Source organism: Thermobia domestica, chromosome 5, assembly GCF_964235325.1.
Source record: "Thermobia domestica chromosome 5, izTheDome1.hap1.1, whole genome shotgun sequence".
In the NCBI taxonomy this organism is placed as follows: Eukaryota; Metazoa; Arthropoda; class Insecta; order Zygentoma; family Lepismatidae; genus Thermobia; species Thermobia domestica.
The window spans coordinates 213,861,615-213,881,455 of record NC_137458.1 but is presented as its reverse complement, the minus strand read 5'-3'; the positions used below and the strand labels follow the sequence as shown (position 1 = coordinate 213,881,455).

General features: G+C 33.3%; 1 protein-coding gene across 7 annotated transcripts in view; it reads left to right on the top strand.

Moving 5' to 3' along the window:
* Pde11 (Phosphodiesterase 11) overlaps positions 1–19,841 on the top strand; it is a 959,005-nt gene that overhangs the window by 888,344 nt on the left and 50,820 nt on the right. For all 7 annotated transcript variants that reach the window (XR_014131602.1, XM_081759673.1, XM_081759669.1 and 4 more), the window contains 5 exons: positions 1,059–1,196; positions 4,311–4,421; positions 9,474–9,571; positions 13,785–13,848; positions 18,097–18,231. Coding sequence is in view for 6 of the 7 variants with exons in the window: in XM_081759673.1 (XP_081615799.1) it covers positions 1,059–1,196; positions 4,311–4,421; positions 9,474–9,571; positions 13,785–13,848; positions 18,097–18,231 (546 nt within the window). In the remaining variant the exon portion in view is untranslated. The remainder of the gene's footprint in view (positions 1–1,058; positions 1,197–4,310; positions 4,422–9,473; positions 9,572–13,784; positions 13,849–18,096; positions 18,232–19,841) is intronic.

Genomic DNA, 19,841 nt, shown 5'->3' with positions numbered 1-19,841 from the left:
TATTCATCTCTTGAATTTGATTGGCTTATTGTAAATATTGTCATTCTCTACAAAATACATTGGAAAGATAGGGGAAACGTGCTGTCATCTGTTGCTGATTGCGCTCTTTGAAACTAACCTTAAGAAGCCGGAATCTTGATAAGGCTTACATAACAATGATCGAAATAAAATATCATTTCACAAAACCTTTTCTTCTCGGAACAAAATTCTGGTCACTTCAGTGTGTAGAAAAATAATGAAGGGAACTAAACTAAACTCCTTGGCTTTAGGCAGCTAGACGGCTTTTACCTGCTGATATATGTATATAGTCAGTATATTGATATCCATCTTGTTTTTTCTTGCTTTATTTAGACTTCATTTCGTATTTTCTTATTCTAATAGCTGGCCAGTTGGCTCATGTTATTTCTTAATTCTAGTAAGTGACAGCTCACAGTACTGCGTAGCGTTGAGAATTATATCCCCACCGGGAACCGAACCCAGAACTACAGGCACCAAAGACACGCGCGATACTCTTCGGCCATAATAGATCGTTACTACATAAGATAAGATATCTGAAACAGTATTTAAAAAGGAACAGTATATCATTGTTTGTATAAGTGTATCTCATCTCATACGAAAGGAAAATTTAAAAATTTAAAAACAAACAAACAAAAAATACACAACAACCTGTTTTGTTCCTGACTTTATTACAAATTTTCAGATTAGTAGTTATATGGCACAGCTGTAGTGGAGAAAAATATACGTATTAAGTTTATATAACAATACTTTGAGTACTTTGTTAATTTTGAATCAAATGTATATTAAGGGAGCGAAATCCTCCCCCAACAGAGAAATCTTTGTTAGTAAAATTGTTGTTGGTGGGGAAATCCTTCTTCTTTCCCAGGTTTCTGCACCTTTGTTATAGTTACTATGTATTAATAATTTTTCAAATGTATGTTGGTGGTGAAAAAATGTTGATAAAATTGATTAATTTATCTATATCATTGTTTTGATGCAAAATTAACGTGTTAAGGATGTCCTTTGTTAAAACATTAAAGTGAATATTATTTACTCTTTAGGTAATAAACAAGCATGCTGACTCGAGTTTCTCATCAAATGATGAAAAAGTCTTTTCAAGCTACCTCCAGTTCTGTGGCATTGGTTTACGAAATGCACAGCTCTACGAAAAAAGTCAGTTAGAAGTCAGAAGAAATCAGGTAATTTTTTTTCTTTCTTGCAACATTTCAGAAATTCTTATCGTTCAATTTCTGATCGCTTTAGATTAGTATATGAAATGTCTTTTTAGATTAATATAGTTATATCATTGTAGTACCATACTTTTTATATCGTACAGTTTTAGATTCTTTTTGCCCTTTCGTGACCAAGTGATTATCACACGTTCTTCGTGTGCGTCCATTTCGATGCCTATGGTTGGCATTTAACCTCAGATGGAAACTCCACTAGTAGTTTGAATCCTGCTTCAGGCAGTAGGCTTGTATCGTGTAGTCTCCATACTGAAAAAACGACAGCGAAGTCTAAATAATAAATAAATAAAAACATCGAGTAGTCTTAGTGACAACGTTATGCAGTTTCTCCATAATAAGTCATTTCTGATCTTAGGTTGGTTGGAGCTTTACTTGCAACAATAATTACATCTCACAAAATGGATTGAAGTTTAGAAACAACTAATTTTCCCGGTGGGACTTTCTGACACTCATATAATTTCTTTATATTGAGCTTGTAATAAATGATGTGGTGAGCAATAATAATCCAGCGTTTTTTTTTTTTTTTTTTTTTTTTAAGGGAAAATTATTATTTTCTTTCTCTTGGAATACAGAATATTTAATTCTTTAACATTCACCTATCCACAGATATTGAGACTAACACAATATCTCTGGAAAGAATTTAAAATTTCACACCGACTTTTCTTTCCCTCTAATTAGCTCCGTGAAACTGTCTAAAACATATGATAGTACTTTCACTAATATGTGAAGATTACAATGTATAATGTTTTGATAGGAAAGAAGTCAATAGAGAGCTTTTATGAACGCGGCATTGAACCTACGTTCAGACGCGCACTCAGAGTTTTTTGTTGGGGATCCAATACTATAAGCAACTACGTCTATGTAGTATTAAACGGGTTTTATTCTGTACCCGATAAATAATTCTAAAATACTTCTTCGTATACTTTCAGAAAAAAAGATGATAAAAGTAGATTGTTTTATAAGAAAAAGAGTGCAGATGAAGTGCAAAATCAAATGTTCATACTAAATCAATCCTTTCCCTGTTAAACCAGGATAGTTTTATAAAGAAAGTGTACAAATGTACGTTGAGTTAGGAAGTATCGCCTCCCCTCCCTCGTCCGTGTTCCCCTGCATAGGCCATAGAGTAAGTTAGTTACTTATTGTTTGTAGAGCTCGAAAAAAAAATCCCAAGATAATGTTTGTTTTTAATAGCATCTTTTTTATTTCAAGTTCTTTGATTTTTTAATTGTCTTTTGATATATTATTCTACTAGCATGTCAAAATGTACGAAATACTTCAAGTTAAAACAATATACAGGATGTTTCAAAACAACACCGACAACGTTTAGGAGGTGATTCCTGACACCAAGATAAGACAAATAGTATAGCCCAACCTGGGTGCACAAATGCTTCCTTTCGGAGTTACAGGCTGCTGAAAACATGGAAAAATGAAATTTAAAGGCCCATAGCACCTATGGGACCTCCTGTAGTCAGGTTAAGACCACGTAGGAACCATTGTGTGCTCTATCCAAATATCCCAGTTTCAGAATCCTGCGGTACTTCCGAAACAATTTTTATAGTCAGTTTGGCTACGGGCGTATAATTTGCAGTACTTACCAACTACCTCTATAAAAATTGTTTCGGAAGTACCGCAGGATTCTGAAACTGGGATATTTGGATAGAGCACATAATAGTTCCTAAGTGAAGTCTTAACGCGACTACAGTAGATCCCATAGTTTTGGAGCTATGGGCCTTTAAAGTTAATTTTTTCATGTTTTCGGCAGCCTACAACTCCGAAAGGAAGCATTTGTGCACCCAGGTTGGTCTATACTATTTGTCTTATCTTGGTGTCAGGAATCATCTCCCAAACGTTGTCGGTGTTGTTTTGAAACACCCTGTATATATATATATCTCAAGTTAAATACCCTCTGCTCTCCCAAATATGGTTCCTGATTCTCAGTTAAAACAATAATACAGAGAAATTTGGTAATATACCATGGAAATACCGTATTAATCATACCCACACTTCAATGTTCATGTCAACTTCCGTCAGCAACCTGCACGTTCTGTACAATATGTCATTGTGGTTTCCAAAGATATAAACAGCTGAATGTAATATTAGAAATATATGGATGGGTTAAAGGTACAGTGATGTAAGTAACTTTTCAAAAAGAAAGACCTAGAAATTAGATCAAGATAAGTATATCTATTAATAGGAGACGTGAATCAATCAACTACCAACAGATAGCAGTGGAAGTTCTAGTGCTAAAGCAAAAGTGCTATTTTGTTCCTGACTTTGTTACAGTACCTTTTTCGTTAATTTCTGGAAAACAATGTGACTTACACCACTCTAACTTTAACTCATCGATATACAGGGTGAACCTGAAAAATGTGCACAAACTCCGGGAGATAATTCGTGACATCAAAAGAAGACAAAATATCCTGTGCATGTTGTCGGATTTCGCATGTTCGAGTGACAGAGGTGCCAACTTGGAATCGACAGTCTAATCCTGATAATTGGGACGGAGCAGAAAGATGTGCACAAACTATCTCGTCTGAGCAACTGCCTAATGTACTAGTTAGTACACGTCGACACTGATGTTTAACTAGTTTTGATGTCACGAATCACTTCCCGCAGTTTGTGCACATCTTTCTGTTCACTTCCAATTGTCAGACTTCGATTGTCGATTCCAAATTGGCATCCCTGTCACTCGTACACGACGCGGAAGTCGCCAACTTGCAAGAGGACTTTTTGTCTTCTTTTGATGTCACGAATCACCTTCCGGAGTTTGTGATCTTTCAGGTTCACCGTGTATATTGTTAATGTAGAATAATAAATTACATACGTCTGATGGGAACTTGCAGGTTGCAGAGAAATGAAAGCTAAGTAGCTGAGTGACCAAGTTAACAATTTATTTTATTTTTCTTTTAGGTTGAGGAACTATAAAAGATTATTTTTAGTGTATTCAAGTAATTTTGGAACAATTCTTTTTCTCTTTTATTGTTAAAAGACAGTTTTTTATTGTTGCTACATTGACACTTTGAAATTTTGTTACTAAGACTTTTCTTTCTTTTTCTCTACTTAAAGGTTCTTTTAGATTTAGCCAGAATGATCTTTGAAGAGCAGAGCACAATTGAACATATGGTGCTTCGAATTCTTACACATACTCAGTCCCTCATACAGTGCCAGAGAGTCCAGGTTAGTGTCAATTCATATTAGTTTCTAATTACATAATTATTTACAATAATGTTTCATTCGGACCAATTTTTCTTTTCAGAATTTTGCTTTGTGACTTTATATATATATATATATATATATATATATATATATATATATATATATATATATATATATATATATATATATATATATATATATATATATATAATCATCATAGGTATTCTGCCTTTATTGGCAGGTCACTTGCCGCAGCTGAGAAGCTTCCATGCTCCACGGTCCTCCGCTAACCTTTTCGTCTTCGCGTATGATCTTCCTGTTTTAATATCATCCATTAATTGTAGTCTCCTTCGCCCCCTCCCTCTCTTTCCCGCCACCATACCCTCTAGGATGTCCCTCATGATACAATCTCTTCTTAGGCAATGTCCCAACCAGTTTCTCTTAAGTGTTCTTTTCTCACCCACCATTTCTAACACTCTCTTATTCGTTTTCCGCTCTACCCAACTAATTATTTCCATTCTTCTCCACACTCACATTTCGAAGGCTTCCAGTCGATTTTCGTCACCTTTACGTAATGTCCATGTTTCCGCCCCATACAGTACAACACTCCACACGAAGCATTTTATGAGTCTTTTTCTCAACTCTTTATTCAAGGTCCCACAAAACAGACTTTTCTTCCTCCTAAAGGCTTCCTTCGCCATTCCCATCCTTGCTTTTATTTCACGTTCGCATTTCATGTCATTACTAAGAATACTACCCAGGTATCGAAAACTATTCACTTGTTCTATTTTCTCCCCTCCTACTTTTATATTTGACACAGACCCCTTCTTTCCAATCACCATGGCTTTTGTCTTTCTAACATTTATTTTCATCCCATATTCTTCAAAGCCCATACTCATTTTTTCTAACATTTTATTGATTTTCTTTTCAGATTCTGCAACAAGCGCCATATCGTCTGCAAATCTTATGCATCTAATCATTCTACCTCCTACCGAAATGCCATCATCATCATGTAGGCTCTTTTTCACTATCTCTTCTAGATAGACATTAAATAGTGTTGGCGAGAGGCAGCATCCTTGTCGAACTCCCCTTCCAATTGCACTCTCTTCCGTCAGTTCTTCCCCTATCCTAACACTTACTTGTTGGTTCATGTATAAGTTTCTTATGAGTCTTCTATCTTTCCATTCCAACCCTATCTTTGTTAGAACTCCCAACAACAATTCCCAATTCACGCGGTCAAAAGCCTTTTCTAGATCAATAAATACAACATACACCTCTTTCCCTTTTTCTATAAATCTTTCACCGATCGCCCTTAATAATCCAAAAGCATCTCTTGTGCCCTTGCCTCTTCTGAACCCGAACTGCTCCTCCTCAACATCTTTATTTATTCTTCCATATAACCTTCTGTTCAGTATTCGGAGCAGAATTTTAGCTGCATGAGATATGAGACTAATAGTTCTATAAATATATATCACTTAGTACTAGCATATTTGAGTGGAAACTCAGAGTAGGTGTCATAATGAAGGTTTGAACATTCTCAAAATGTATTAGTAAAAGTACTTTGTGACAGTAGCAATCGTATAAGCTTAGAAGTCATATTTCAGCATGCCTATCGGATATCAAGACGAACCCTGGGGGACTTCGTATTACTAATAATTCCGGACTCCGGCGAAATCGATTACAGGATATCTGTGAAAGTTAAGCAAGTCCTTCACGCGTAGTTTGATATATTCAATAAGAACATGAAAGTATACTCAGGGGAACAAGACGAGTGCTTCCCCTAAGGTACGAGGGCTATCCAGAAAGTAGATTACGTTTTCGTCTGTGTCCGCTAGGGGCGGGGCTAGCGCGGCCATCTTGGGGTCAGAGCGTTGCGCAGCTCAGTCGGCATCTAGCCGTGCTAGTGAGAGGTTCGTGCTGTGCTCCGTTAAGATACTGTGACGGTTTGAAATGTCTGCGTTAATTGAAAATCCCGCGAGCTGCGAGGTGCGTGCAGTAATAAGGTTTCTGACAGCAAAAAACTGTAAACCGATAGAAATCTATCGGCAGCTGTGTGAAGTGTATGGGGACAACATTATCACTGAAGGTGGAGTGCGACAGTGGGTCATAAGATTTAAAAATGGCCGAACCAATGTTCACGACGAAGATCGAAGTGGGAGACCCAGCAAAGTGACTGCCGAACTTGTCGAAAAAGTCGATGTTAAAGTCCGTGAAAATCGAAAGTTCACAATAACGGAACTTTCTTTGAGTTTTCCACAAATTTCGCGAAGTTTGTTGCACGAAATCATCAGCGAAAAGCTTGGTTACCACAAGTTTTGTGCAAGATGGATTCCAAAAATCTTGACAGAGGACCACAAAAATCAGCGAATGGCTGCAGCGTTGCACTTTTTGGACGCCTACAATAAGGATGGTGACTCTTTACTCGATCGCATCGTTACTGGTGACGAAACATGGGTGAAACACGTGAACTGTGAAACGAAATTGCAATCAATGCAGTGGGGGTACACAGGTTCTCCCCAAAAACCCAAGAAATGCATGCAAACAATGTCGGCAAGGAAGATGATGGCGACTGTTTTTTGGGACAGAAAAGGTGTGATTTTGGTGGACTTCCTGGAAAGAGGCACTACAATAAACGCTCAAAGGTATTGCCAAACTCTGCAAAACCTCAGAAGAGCAATTCAAAACAAGCGCAGAGGAATGTTGAGCTCTAAGATCTTGTTGATTCACGACAACGCCCGGCCCCACACGGCAAATGTCACGCGTGAAGTTCTTGAATCTTTTCAGTGGGAGTTGTTTCCTCATCCGCCGTACAGTCCCGACCTGGCACCGAGCGACTTCCACCTATTCCCAGCAATGAAGAAGTGGCTGGCTATGCAGCGTTTTGATGACGACGAACAGCTGCAAGAAGAGGTAACGAAGTGGTTGAAGTCGCAGGCGGCCGAATTTTTCGACGAAGGAATTTCCAAGCTCGTACATCGCTACGATAAATGCCTTAATTTGAATGGTGACTATGTCGAAAAGTAGTATTTGTGTGTGGCTTTCATCTGTATATAATAAAATTTGTTTCCTATACTTTGTTGATTTTTTATTCCAAAACGTAATCTACTTTCTGGATAGCCCTCGTATATAGAACTACACCAGGAAATATATAATAGAAACTTAATGAAAGATTGTATTTCGGAGCTTATACGCGAAAGTGATTTACATTACAGTCACAAAACCTCAGAAAACTACTTATTTCGAAATAGTTTTCGTTTACGTTCGCAATTTTGCGTATAGTACATCAAATTAATTTCTAAATTTTATCATCTAGAGCACACAAGCAAAATGTGAAGAAAGTAATAGATATTTTCTACTTTTTAAAACGTGGACAATTAAGAAACAAAACGATATCTAGGAACAAAATATGTGTTACACAATATTATAGTATGCATGAGTTTTGCTATTAATTCCTATATACAGATAAACATAATCACTTAATTTTGTCATTAATTATAAGTACCAAACAAAATAAAAATAATAATTATAGTGTGAAATGTGCTCTGTTGTGGAGCAAAAGCATGTCAAAATATTGTTGACATTTAAAAACAGCTATAATTTTTGAAGGAATGAATGTGTTACCACTAGTAATTAAACAAAAATTAAAGATATATTTATATAAGCAATTTGCAACTAGAAGTTCGAAAGCACGATAATGTCTTCCTTCTTTATTTATTAATGTTTGGAAGAATGTGCTATGTATGCATTTATTTATTTCGTTCAGTTGTTAAGACATTTTTAACATATGAGTTGTAATTTAGCAGAATAGAATATGTAATTCTCTGGTAATATAATGAAATGTCGAAGGAATTTAGTAGTTGGGTTACAGGTTCCTGATGTCTTGAGGATTGAGCATACATAAGATCTAAGAAACAAAATAGATAGAATTTTGTAAAGATGTCTTAACTCACTACCTAGTCCATCTCCACGAACTTTTTCTCACGTCAAAGTATTAAACAGCAAGTATAACTAAAATATTTTCCAGGGCGCATGCCAGAGATCCAAAGAATGGGGGCATTTTTTTAGTTTGTTGATTTGTAATCAGCACTTTGGCTTCTGTCATCTTACAATACTTGATAACCATCGAAAAATTTGTGCTCCTGCTGGAAGTCGAACCCGGACTCACGCCGCTAACAATTTATTACGGTGGTATGAATTAATTTTTATTTTATTAATTAATCATATGTGAAACAACATACATTTTGAGAAGAAGTTTTAGAAATAGGGTTATTGGAATCTAGATGGTGATCGGAGCGCAATTTCCGAAATATATACAGGATGGTACATAACTACACCGAAAAACTTTGGGAGGCGATTCCTTATACGAAATGAAAGAAAAAAGTTCTAATAAACATGGGCCGAAAAACGTCTCCTTTCAGAGTTATGATCCATTGAAAATTCGAAAAATCACTTTTCAGAACTCCCTAACTTAGAAACTAAATGACCTATTCCAAGCGGTTTAAGGAATTACACAGGAACTAGTATGTGCTATATCTAAATATCCATGCTTTTACCATCCTCCGTTATCGGTGAAAGGAACTGTAAAAAGGAAGTTGAGGTATAGGGATACTTCTTTAAGTACTAATAATGCGTTCGTTTCGCTGGTATCGGTGAATTCTAAAACATGGATATTTAGATAGAGCGTATACCAGTTCCTGTGTAATTCCTTAACCCGCTTGGGATAGGCCCTATAGTTTCTAAGCTAGAGCGTTTTGAAATGTGATATTTCGAATTTTCTGTAGTTCGTAACTCTGAAAGGAGACGTTTTTCGACCCATGTTTATTAGAACTTTTTTCTTTCATCTTGTATAAGGAACCGCCTCCCAAAGTTTTTCGGTAGAGTTACCTACCACCCTGTATATATATATATACAGGGTGGTACTGTATATATATATATATATATATATATATATATATATATATATATATATATATATATATATACAGTATATATAAAAGAATCATTTCATAAAATTCTTCTTTTTTACATATATATTTTTTGCTAAATTTAATACAACTTAAATGTATTTTACAGGTTCTGTTAGTCCACGAAGCCTCAAAGCGTTCATTCTCTAGAGTATTCGATTTTGAAGCTAGTGATTTAGAAGCTGACGATAATGAATCACGCACAAGGTTAGTCGCAGCCTTAAAGCGTACATTTTGTTACACTAATTGAAAAGAACATAATACACTGTTTATTTTGAACTAGATATTAAGAAAACATATAATATTGACTTAACTTCAATATAATAACTTTCGTGATCTTGGCTTATAGCGTTCCGAGAAATATACTTATAGCTGGATATTTGTGTCTCTATATATCTATTTGCTATTTGTGTCTCTATAATGAACTTTCTCAGAATTTTTTGATTGGCAGTAATAAATTAGACGATATAATAGAAAAATTCTATGTTTAGAAAGTGTATTTTAAACTTTAATGCGATCGCAAAATCACTTGACTAGAAGTCGAAGTTACTAATCATGTTATAAAATATCAGGCACTTTGTAGTCTTTCTGTGGTAGAATTACGAAATATATATATATATATATCAGTACTGTGATATCACATACATACATTTTTCCTTTTTATCTTGGAAGATGTTAATGTATTTTGGTGAAGTTATGAGAAGCCTTTTGTTCATGCGCATGATCTCTTATTTTATTCTCGATAGAAATCCCGGTCTCTTGTATTGCATGTCATATCTTTGTTCGTAAAATTAATTAACGAAGTAAGTATTTTAAATGAATAAAAGAATTTTACATAATATAATAACTTTCATCCTAGTTTTTTCTCTAGTACATATATTAGTGTCTTTCTGTTCAACAGTTTTAGTTTTGTACAAGTTCAAACTTTCAGACTCGGATAAAGTTGAAGAGAATACAATATAATATTGATCGTAAATCAGAATCGCGTAAGCCTGATGTGCTACATATTCTTAAACCTGTATATGATTTTGAAAGATAAAAAGCAAGCGGAAAGCAACGTGTGTAATTATATTGTTATCACAAGTTATAGTATTATTTGCTATTCTGACTTTAGATCTGTGACTTATAACTTCGACCAGAAGATAAAAGATGGAAACCATATAGCATTTCAGATATTATCCTTAGATTTTGTTCACATTTATTGATAAGTAGTCCGTATTGATTTCTCAGTTTATCGTCTCACATGTATTATGCAAGTTAGTGGACACTGGGTTATCATTGAGAATTGAACCCGGCAAACATGATACAAAGTCGAGAACGCTACTAGTAACGATTCATATTGTATAACCCAGTAATAAGTAAGGTGATGGATAATACATAAAGTGTCTTATTTATGTTCAGAAAAGATCTAATTTAAAAAATTAGCAGTAACTGCATAAATAAGTAGCATTCATGTAATACGATGCTGCATATGATGTATATATTTTCCTATTTTTGAAAATTGCATATTTTCTGTGCTTGATAATCCTCCCCCCCCCCACACACACACACAGAGTAGAGTATTAAATACGTAGTTTTCTGCGAAAATGTTGATAACTATCATACCATTTTCACTCGTACTTTCTCTAAATGATTCACATTGCGAATAAAATTAAATTTTGTCAAATTGATATCGTTGGTTTAGTTAAGTATTAGAATTTGTCAAATTAATATTTATTGAGGAATTAGTATGCTAGTATGTAACTCAGTATGATGTGCTTATTCCGTAGAAAATACGAAAACTCGATTTAGCCGTTCAAAAATTTTGTGGCCCCTGATCCAAAAATTAATTATTGGCCAAGATCGCAATCTTTTGATCTTTTTTCCACCTCAAATCCTTGTTTTGTAATATACATCTAATATGAATAGAAATCTCACATGTAATTGTACAGTCGTTCTTTTACTGTATAGAATTCATGTTAAGATGTTTGAGTCATTTTAACGACCACTTACGTATAGCATTCTATGCAATTATTATTTTAATTCAAAAGTCTTACATCACTGTATAATAGGAGAACTATAAGAAACTTCATGTTGTATAAATTATTTCAGATGAAAGCTTATTGTAATAATTAAGTCAGAAATCATGATTCAAGTATCTACAGGAGTTGAAAGTTATCCTTTCTTATAAAATTAAAAATGCCTTTGTCGATATTAATAAGATCCAATTCTAACAAATTTTATACTTAAATTCTTGCTTTTCCCGCTGGTCTAGTGACTAGCGCGTGTTGTTTTGGTGGTTTGAGATTCGATTTTTGGTGGGAGAGCACAATAAATTAATTTCGCCATCGTTTACTTTCATTAATAATCCATTTCCTTTAGCCTAAAGGATATACTTGTGGGATGCTAGAAAAAATGATAAATGAATAAAAATACATAAAAAAAAGGAATTATTAAACATTTGCTGAAAAAAATCGTCGAGCAAGTGGCATATAGACACTAATTTTAATTTTGAAATCTTTTGCTTTTCAAAAGCTCCGTCGTAGCTATGTAGATAGCGTGCGCGTCTTCGACGTGGGAGTCTCGGATTGGATTCCTGGCGGAAGCTCATTTGGTTCGGATTCCACGTTAAGCTGTAGGTTTACGTCTCACGTAGCCTGGCTGCTGAACGGGGCACTAAAATTAAATTTAACTAACGAAAATACTTTGAAAATGTTACGCATTCAGGATAATGTAACTGAGAATTCAACATAATGTAAGCATTAGCATCGACGTAGAGTATCTTTATTTTAATAAAAGGATTGAATTGGATTCATTAGAGAATAAAGTATTATTTGCAATTTACTCATCTGACATGTTTGCATTTTGTTATCAAACTGAATTTTTGTGCAGTAGCTTTTAAAAATGAGGAGAAAACTCTTCCGATTGTACCTATAATAAGATAATATTATATGAGTGCAATACGGAAACATCTGTAGGATGTTTCTTTTTTAACAAACTGCCTAGCATTGTAATGTATTTGTTATTAACCGTCTGTTTACCAAGTGAGGTGTGTGTGCACCCCAGTGCTGTTTATTTCGGCGTCACTTAACTAATAATGTTTAATCAGGGATAATATTTTTTGACTTCCATTATGTATATCTATTAAACACAATTCATTAAGTGGTCTTGAGGAAATTTAAAGTTAATTAGATTGGGACATAGGTACAGCCCAGTCCCACAAATATTTTCCTGAGTTTCAACTAGATGACTGATCATGTTTCTTTCTGTAGAATATTCTGTGTTAGTAGATTTTTAGAATATTCATTTACTCTTATGGTTCTAATTCAATCGGAGGAAGTTTATATATATATATATATATAATATACTTTTCTAGAAAAACAAAGTTTCTTTGCTGGGGTGCATTTATACTTTACCTGATAAACACTTTTTTTAAGGGTTAAAGGTATTTTTTTTAGCTTTTTCTTTCTTTTTAATAAAGTAGAGTATCTTGTTTGAAGTAAAAAAGTGTTTTATGTCAATACTGAATTTGATTATAAATACGTGAATGATTTGTACCCGTTAAATTACGTGTTTTTAATGGAGATTTTCTAATTTTATTTTAAATCCTTTTTCTATCATTAGTGCTATACTGCTTGCAAATTTCGAGACTTTTCAAATACCATATTGTAAATATAGATAGATCTCTCGTTAGTCGGAAATGATTTAAGAGCCTGCCTTACTAAAAATAATACAAAATTTACCATTTTTCTTTTGCTTGTTTATTCATAAGTGAAAGGAGATAATGAAATGCAACTTACCACAATCATAGATAATGTTATTCTACAACAGAAAATATGAACCTGAAGAATTTTCAGTGTTGCCAGAATAACAACGCCCCTAAAATCTAAGTTAAAGCAGTGACTAGAGGAACGAACTCAACTGCATTTGGTTATTTATTATGTTGTTGTGGTTTCCTGTGAACTACTTCTTAAATAACATAATTATTTAGTTTTAATATCTGTATGTTAAAATTATTTTGTTTATTACGAAGTAAATAGAACTGTTACTTAAAAATAGTTCACAGGAAACCAAAACGACATGATACGTAACCAAATGCAGTTGAGTTCATTTCTCTAGTCGCTGCCCTAACTTAGATTTTAGGAGCGTTGTTATTCTGACAACACTGTAATTTCTATGGATGGCAACACTGAAAATTCTTCAGGGTCATATTTTATGTTGTAGAGTAACATTATCTGTGATAGTGGTGAGTTGCATTTCATTATCTCCTTTCACTTATGAAAAACAAATGAAAGAAAAATGGTAAATTTTGTATTATTTTTAGTAAGGCAGGCTCTTAACCATCTGCATACCATTCAGAATTAGTCAAGTAAAATGACTTACTAATTTTTAGTTTAATGAGAAAAAGTATGTATATATATAAAATTTTGTTTCGTTTCAGTCCATTTGAAAGCAGATTTCCCATTAATATTGGGATTACTGGTCATGTTGCAACAACAGGTGAGGTATGTAGAGGAGTTGGGTTTCGGCTTCTGTAGTGGTGAGGTGTTAGATTCATGGATTTCTTTCTTTTATTTTATTATCTTTATTTCTTACAAGGTATTCCTTTTATTCTGATGCACGCATTTTCTCTCTTGTTTCTTTCTTTTTTAAACTAGTCTTGCAAAGTAAATTTGTAGATTTTAGTTGTTTCCATACGTATATTTATATCTGTCTATTTGCGAATAGTAATACGGAACAGCGGTCCTCAAATTGTAGTTAGTCACCCTTATTAACTAATACAAGGAAAATAAATATTGCAATATAATCAGCGATCCGTGAATCACTAAAAGATAGTGAATCTAAGGTAATTTTAGTCTTATGTCTCTCCTGTGTAACGTAGAATGATCTATTGTAGTTACTACCTATAGATCAGTATAACTAAATATATCACTACCCCTGAAATATACTTAATGTAAAGTCCACTCTTTGACTCAGAATACTTTCCTTGACGCTGGGGGGAAACGAGCTTTCTCTGCTGATCAAGTGGAAAGCTTTTAGTGCACGTGGTCCTTGGTTTGATTTTCGTCGAACAGCATTGCTATATAACGCATTATAGTGGTTTCGGATTCCACTTTAAACTGTAGTCCACGTTTCATACAGCTTCAGTGTTGAACAGGGACGGTAAAATTCAATAAATAAACGAAGAAAACAAAAGTTAACGCTAAAAGTTCACAACCTGAGAGCCTCAAAGCAAGGTTACTATCCATAATATATTGTAAGTACACTATAACTGACTAAGAATCTTGTTATTACGTTTCCCCTTCGAATGACCGTATAAATATAACCAGCACGATTCTTGAGGAATTTCGACATTGTAGAATATACAAGTTGTTCTAAAGGAAAATCAATAAACCTGCCCCCCCCCTTTTTTTTTTTTTTTTGTACTGGAAATCATTTCATGAGTGTTGAAATTGAAGAAGTTTGTAATGCGTCAAAATTGTTCCTAATAAACATCAACTTGTGTTAGAAGACACCTGCGGTCTTAGAAATATTCAGAAAAATCATTTATCCTTTTCTTCTCTTCTTGATTTTCAAAGCTCTTGGAAGTTCTGGATATCAATTTTTGAAAGAGTACAAATTGTATGTATTCATCAAATGCAAACTTCTGCCCTCTAAACCTTGTTCTTAGAAACTTCTAGTTGTGTTTTCTCTAAATATGACAATAACGCAAACTGTATGACCAATAAATGCTATTATTCTAAAGCAAACCAAGAATGAATTAATGAGTTTATCATAAGTTTATAATAGCTTTCATGATCTGAACGAGATGTCTCGGTATTATTCGGTGGCATATGTGTCAATTATGCTTGAAATTTGACCACGCGCTGACTGATGTATCAACTTTAGATATCTCTAAATAATATAGTATTTTCTTTATTGTCGTCAACAATGTTCGTTTACAAGAAAGAAAGGAGGGAAAAACTTTATTTCTTAGTGTCTTCTATCTTCTGTATGACTTTTATTATATGCATCAATTGGCAATTAGTAATTTTCTAGCACCGATTTTTACCGTTCTACATCCACCGTCAGAAGTTTCATGGGTGCCACACATTAAAATTGTCTTCCAGAAATAAAAACGTTTTCCTTATGTCGATTCTTCTCTTTCGCTTTCTCGTGCTGGCTGTGAATGAGTCAAGGAATTTTTCCACTTCCGGTGTCAATAAAACTACTGTTTCAAAAATTCTCTCTCCAAACATCGTGGTTACTAGGAAGATAAATCATAAATCGACATATTTTATATGTAGTTTTATGTAGGTATATTTGCGTATTTAATTGTTATTATTATTAAAATTATAATTCTATCTTCCATTATCTTGCATGTAATCGTAGATTGACTCCCACCACCCTAAAGAAAGAAAAAATAGATATTGTAACTTTCGTGTGTTGTACATTTGTGTGGAAGTCACAAAAAGTATTGTGGGAGTAGTAGTTGAAGTACGTTATACTGCATTCAACTTACTTCCTAATACTTACTTCCTAATACTTACTTCCTAATACTAATACTTCCTTACTTCTACCCGTGCAAAAATGTTAAACGTTTTCAAATTATGAATATTGTAACGGTACAATCCTCATGTGAATAGTCTTGAGAGAACTATAACTGTTATAAAACATTGGCAACAATTAGTAAAATAGGTATTTGATAATTAAGATCATATGCATTTTTGAAACCATGGCAATGAAATCAAATTGCAGCGAATAACGTGTGAACATTTTGGCAAAGTTTATAGGCTTAAATTTGGTTAGGGTAGCATGTTCAAATATACTTTCTTTTCAAAGTGATAGTCTTGTGTTAATATTTTCATATCATTTATCTATTAATCTTTACTAATCTCTATGTTTACTTTTATATCTGGCTGTTTCTGTTGTACAATTTAATAACAAATAAGTATCATACTCTCTTGAAATTAGATTATCAATCTATGTAGCATCTTCTGAATAGTTTGTGAATATTACATTAGCAGAAAAGTAGCTATTGTGTACTTTAGATATGTTTCAGATGTATTTAAATCAAAATCTGTAGATATTTTAAAACTAAATATCTCATTAGTATTAGTGAATAATATTTTCAAAATGTGTTATATATTTATTAATCTCAAGAGATTTTATACAGTCATCAACAGTTGTCATGTCAACAAAATCCATATCACTACATATTTTCTTTTCTCTCTTCAGTGGGATGTACAGTAGTTCAGTGGTAAAGTACTGATATATCATCTGATAGTTAGGGCCCTTAGTTCGATACCATACTACGTGAGCTTATAGTAGGCGATCTCGTGTCTGTAGGTTCTGTTTGAATTTCCTGTTTGATACTGCTAATCCTTCATGACTAGTTACTCATATTTATCATCATCTGTCTCATTTAACCTACACAATACAGCGCATGATCATGGAACGCTGTGAACGCAGTGAAAGTAAATATAGTACTTGAACTCTTTGTTAGGTCTAAAAGGTAGTAGTACTTTTAGTTTAGAATATAAGAGAAGCAAAGTACATATCTTTTTAAACATTTTAATGCTATTCAGGCTTATACTTTCGCAGAAGCGGTAGATTGTACACTATTAGTTTTTATAATATTGATAAGCTTTATATTTCAAATGAGTCGTTCTGTAGCAGTTTGTTTTCATTTTTCTTTTTTGTATATTTTATTGTGCAATGTAGTTGTTTTATACCTTAAAAGGCTAAATAACACAGACGTTCTTAATGCTTATTGTAGTTCTTTGTTGTCTCGTACTGTCATGTTTAAGATTATTCTTTCTGACTAATTTCCCAATCGTAATTTCTAAATGGCTAAACAAATTTCAAGACAGTTTTCTGTTACTTACAGATAATATGCTTGTCGTTTAGACCGTGAAAGCCATACTTTTAATTGGTGAATTCAGATATATATGAGATAAAACGTTTCATCGTAAGAAACGTCTTTTTAACGTGTCTGTACAGTCATCTATGAAAAAAAAATAGATACTTTATATACATATATATACAAAATGTACTTTTTTGTCTGTTATCACAGACTGTACAAAAACAGTATATATCTGCGGTCGTCGTTTCTAGTTTTCGACCTATGTAGTATTGTATGCTTTTTTATTATTGTTTATATCTAATATGTAAAATAGAACTTTTTGAAACTCACTTATCTTAATTTTGTTAAAATATATGCTGTTGAGAAAACAATTGTATTTGATTTCCATAAATACGTAAAATATATAGGATCAGTATAGTCTTAACTATCGTCTTCAACTTTTTGATATACATCGAAGCATGAAAAAAATGTAAATTATAACTTAACTGCATACTTTTCAAAAGCAATATACTATTGGAAGCGACAGTTATACAATAGGAAATTCATGTGTATGTTTTATGAATATATTAAATATTATTTAAAGTCGATTCATTTGTCGATTTCCAATATTATGCAAGAACTTACTATGTTTAAGGTAAAATGGTCTTAACTGTATTGGCACTGATTAAGTGAATAAGTTCTACGAAATAAGTTACGTGTGGTATTTACAGCAATGCCTAAATTTTGTGCCATTAGGTAGAGTTGCTAATTTTATTAACAAAAAAAGAGAGAAAAGTAACACTTAGAATAGGTTTGTTTACACCAATCATTGTTTTAGTTTATAGATCTTAACTGCTATAAAAGAGAAAATTATTTTATTAAAGTTACATAACATGTAATAGATTCTGATTCTGATTTTATTTTCTAGACTGTGAATATTCCCGATGCCTATCAGGACGAAAGGTTTGACCCATCAGTTGATGAAGGCACTGGATTCAGGCACAAAAGCATCCTTTGCATGGCAATAAAAAATTCCTCAGGTTTAATTATAGGTGTTATACAGGTAAGATACTTATATGCATAGTAACTGTTTCAGCTGCTCACGTACTGTTGTAAAGTTATTTTTATCAAGCTTATTTTGATATTAATATCAAAGAAATCATGAAGACTTGAACTTAGATAAAACGGATGTTTTCTTCTTTGTACTTTTTAAATGTAATTTGTACCAAGGAGAGTATCATGTAAAGTTATATTCAATAGGTGCAGTCGTTCTCAATGAAATCTGGATATTTTATTATAAAATGTAAGACCATAATTTTCTTTGTGATTTTGGAATCTATGCTGTTGTACCTTTTTATAAACCTTACAGAGACAACCCATAAGTAAATACTTGTTATTTTGACATAAATGTTTATTTGATTGTAGCTACTACATACAAATCCAATTTCGCACGTTAAAATTTAGTTACCTCATCCTTCCTTACTTCAGAGCGTTAATTTGGTTAGGCATAGAATTAATGAATTTCTCCAAGTTGGTCAATTTAATTAGTAAACACTAGCAAATATCCGTAGGAAGCAAACTTTCGGGAACGTATTACTGCACAATCAAGAATAGCTCGGACTTGTTCTATCGAATTTGTGTCTGATAACTGATTCATGAAATCTTTTTTGGGTGCTTTATTTCACCCATCTATTTTGAGTTGTTTTTGCACGGCATCATCTATAATCATGGAGGAATCCATCGAAGGAACGTTATCTTCCACTTTTATCCAGCAGTTAACCTGAAAATATTGAAATAATACTTCTCTTCCATATTTTGTTTATTTTTGACTGCTAATATTACTCACACTTTCAACCAAGTCTGGTTATCTTGTGCGCCAAATGGCATCTCAGACTATAGCAGTACATCCAACATGTTCGACAGTTGATTGCGGTCAGTGATTCATTCCCGTTCTGCCTAAAGGCCCTCCAGCACTTTGTAGAAAATATTTTCAATGATCTTATCTTTAGGCATCTTTGGAGACAGGTAATTTTATATGGGGAGGGATCTTTTAGTGAAATGCAGCACCGAAATGTTTGACTCCTAGCGTGCTTTTATGTAGATCGGAACTCATGTACAATGGCTGTAATAACGAAGGCGGGGACAAAATCCAAGCAAAATTTTGACGAGATGAACGAAATACAAGGAACAGAATCATAGTATATATTACATGTACCAGTGCACACCCTATACAATTATTTTTTCCTTCAACTGTCATATATTCTAAAATGTTATCTGTAATTTTTCAATTTGCTGAAATAACTTTTTTCTTAAAAAAAAAAAAAGTACTGAAAACCCAATTAAATCTAAAAATATAATAAAAGAGCAGATTGGCTTTAATTACACTGTTCAACAAATTTTGTTCGAAAGTATGTAAATTCTTTGAAATTGCGATTTTTACATTCATTTAAGCATAATATGAAAGGAAATGATAATAGAAGAATTTTCTTAGCTCAGGTTGAGAAAAAAAACGCCCTTGTACAACAGTAGCTGTATATATACAAAAGTATTAATATTTATAGAACATTTAAGCAAAATCCTTGTAAAAACCTACATTTCACTTTTTTTTATCTATTTCACTGTGATGTGATAAGCTGGGGAGTTAAGAAGTACCCTAACCTATAGCTTTCTATA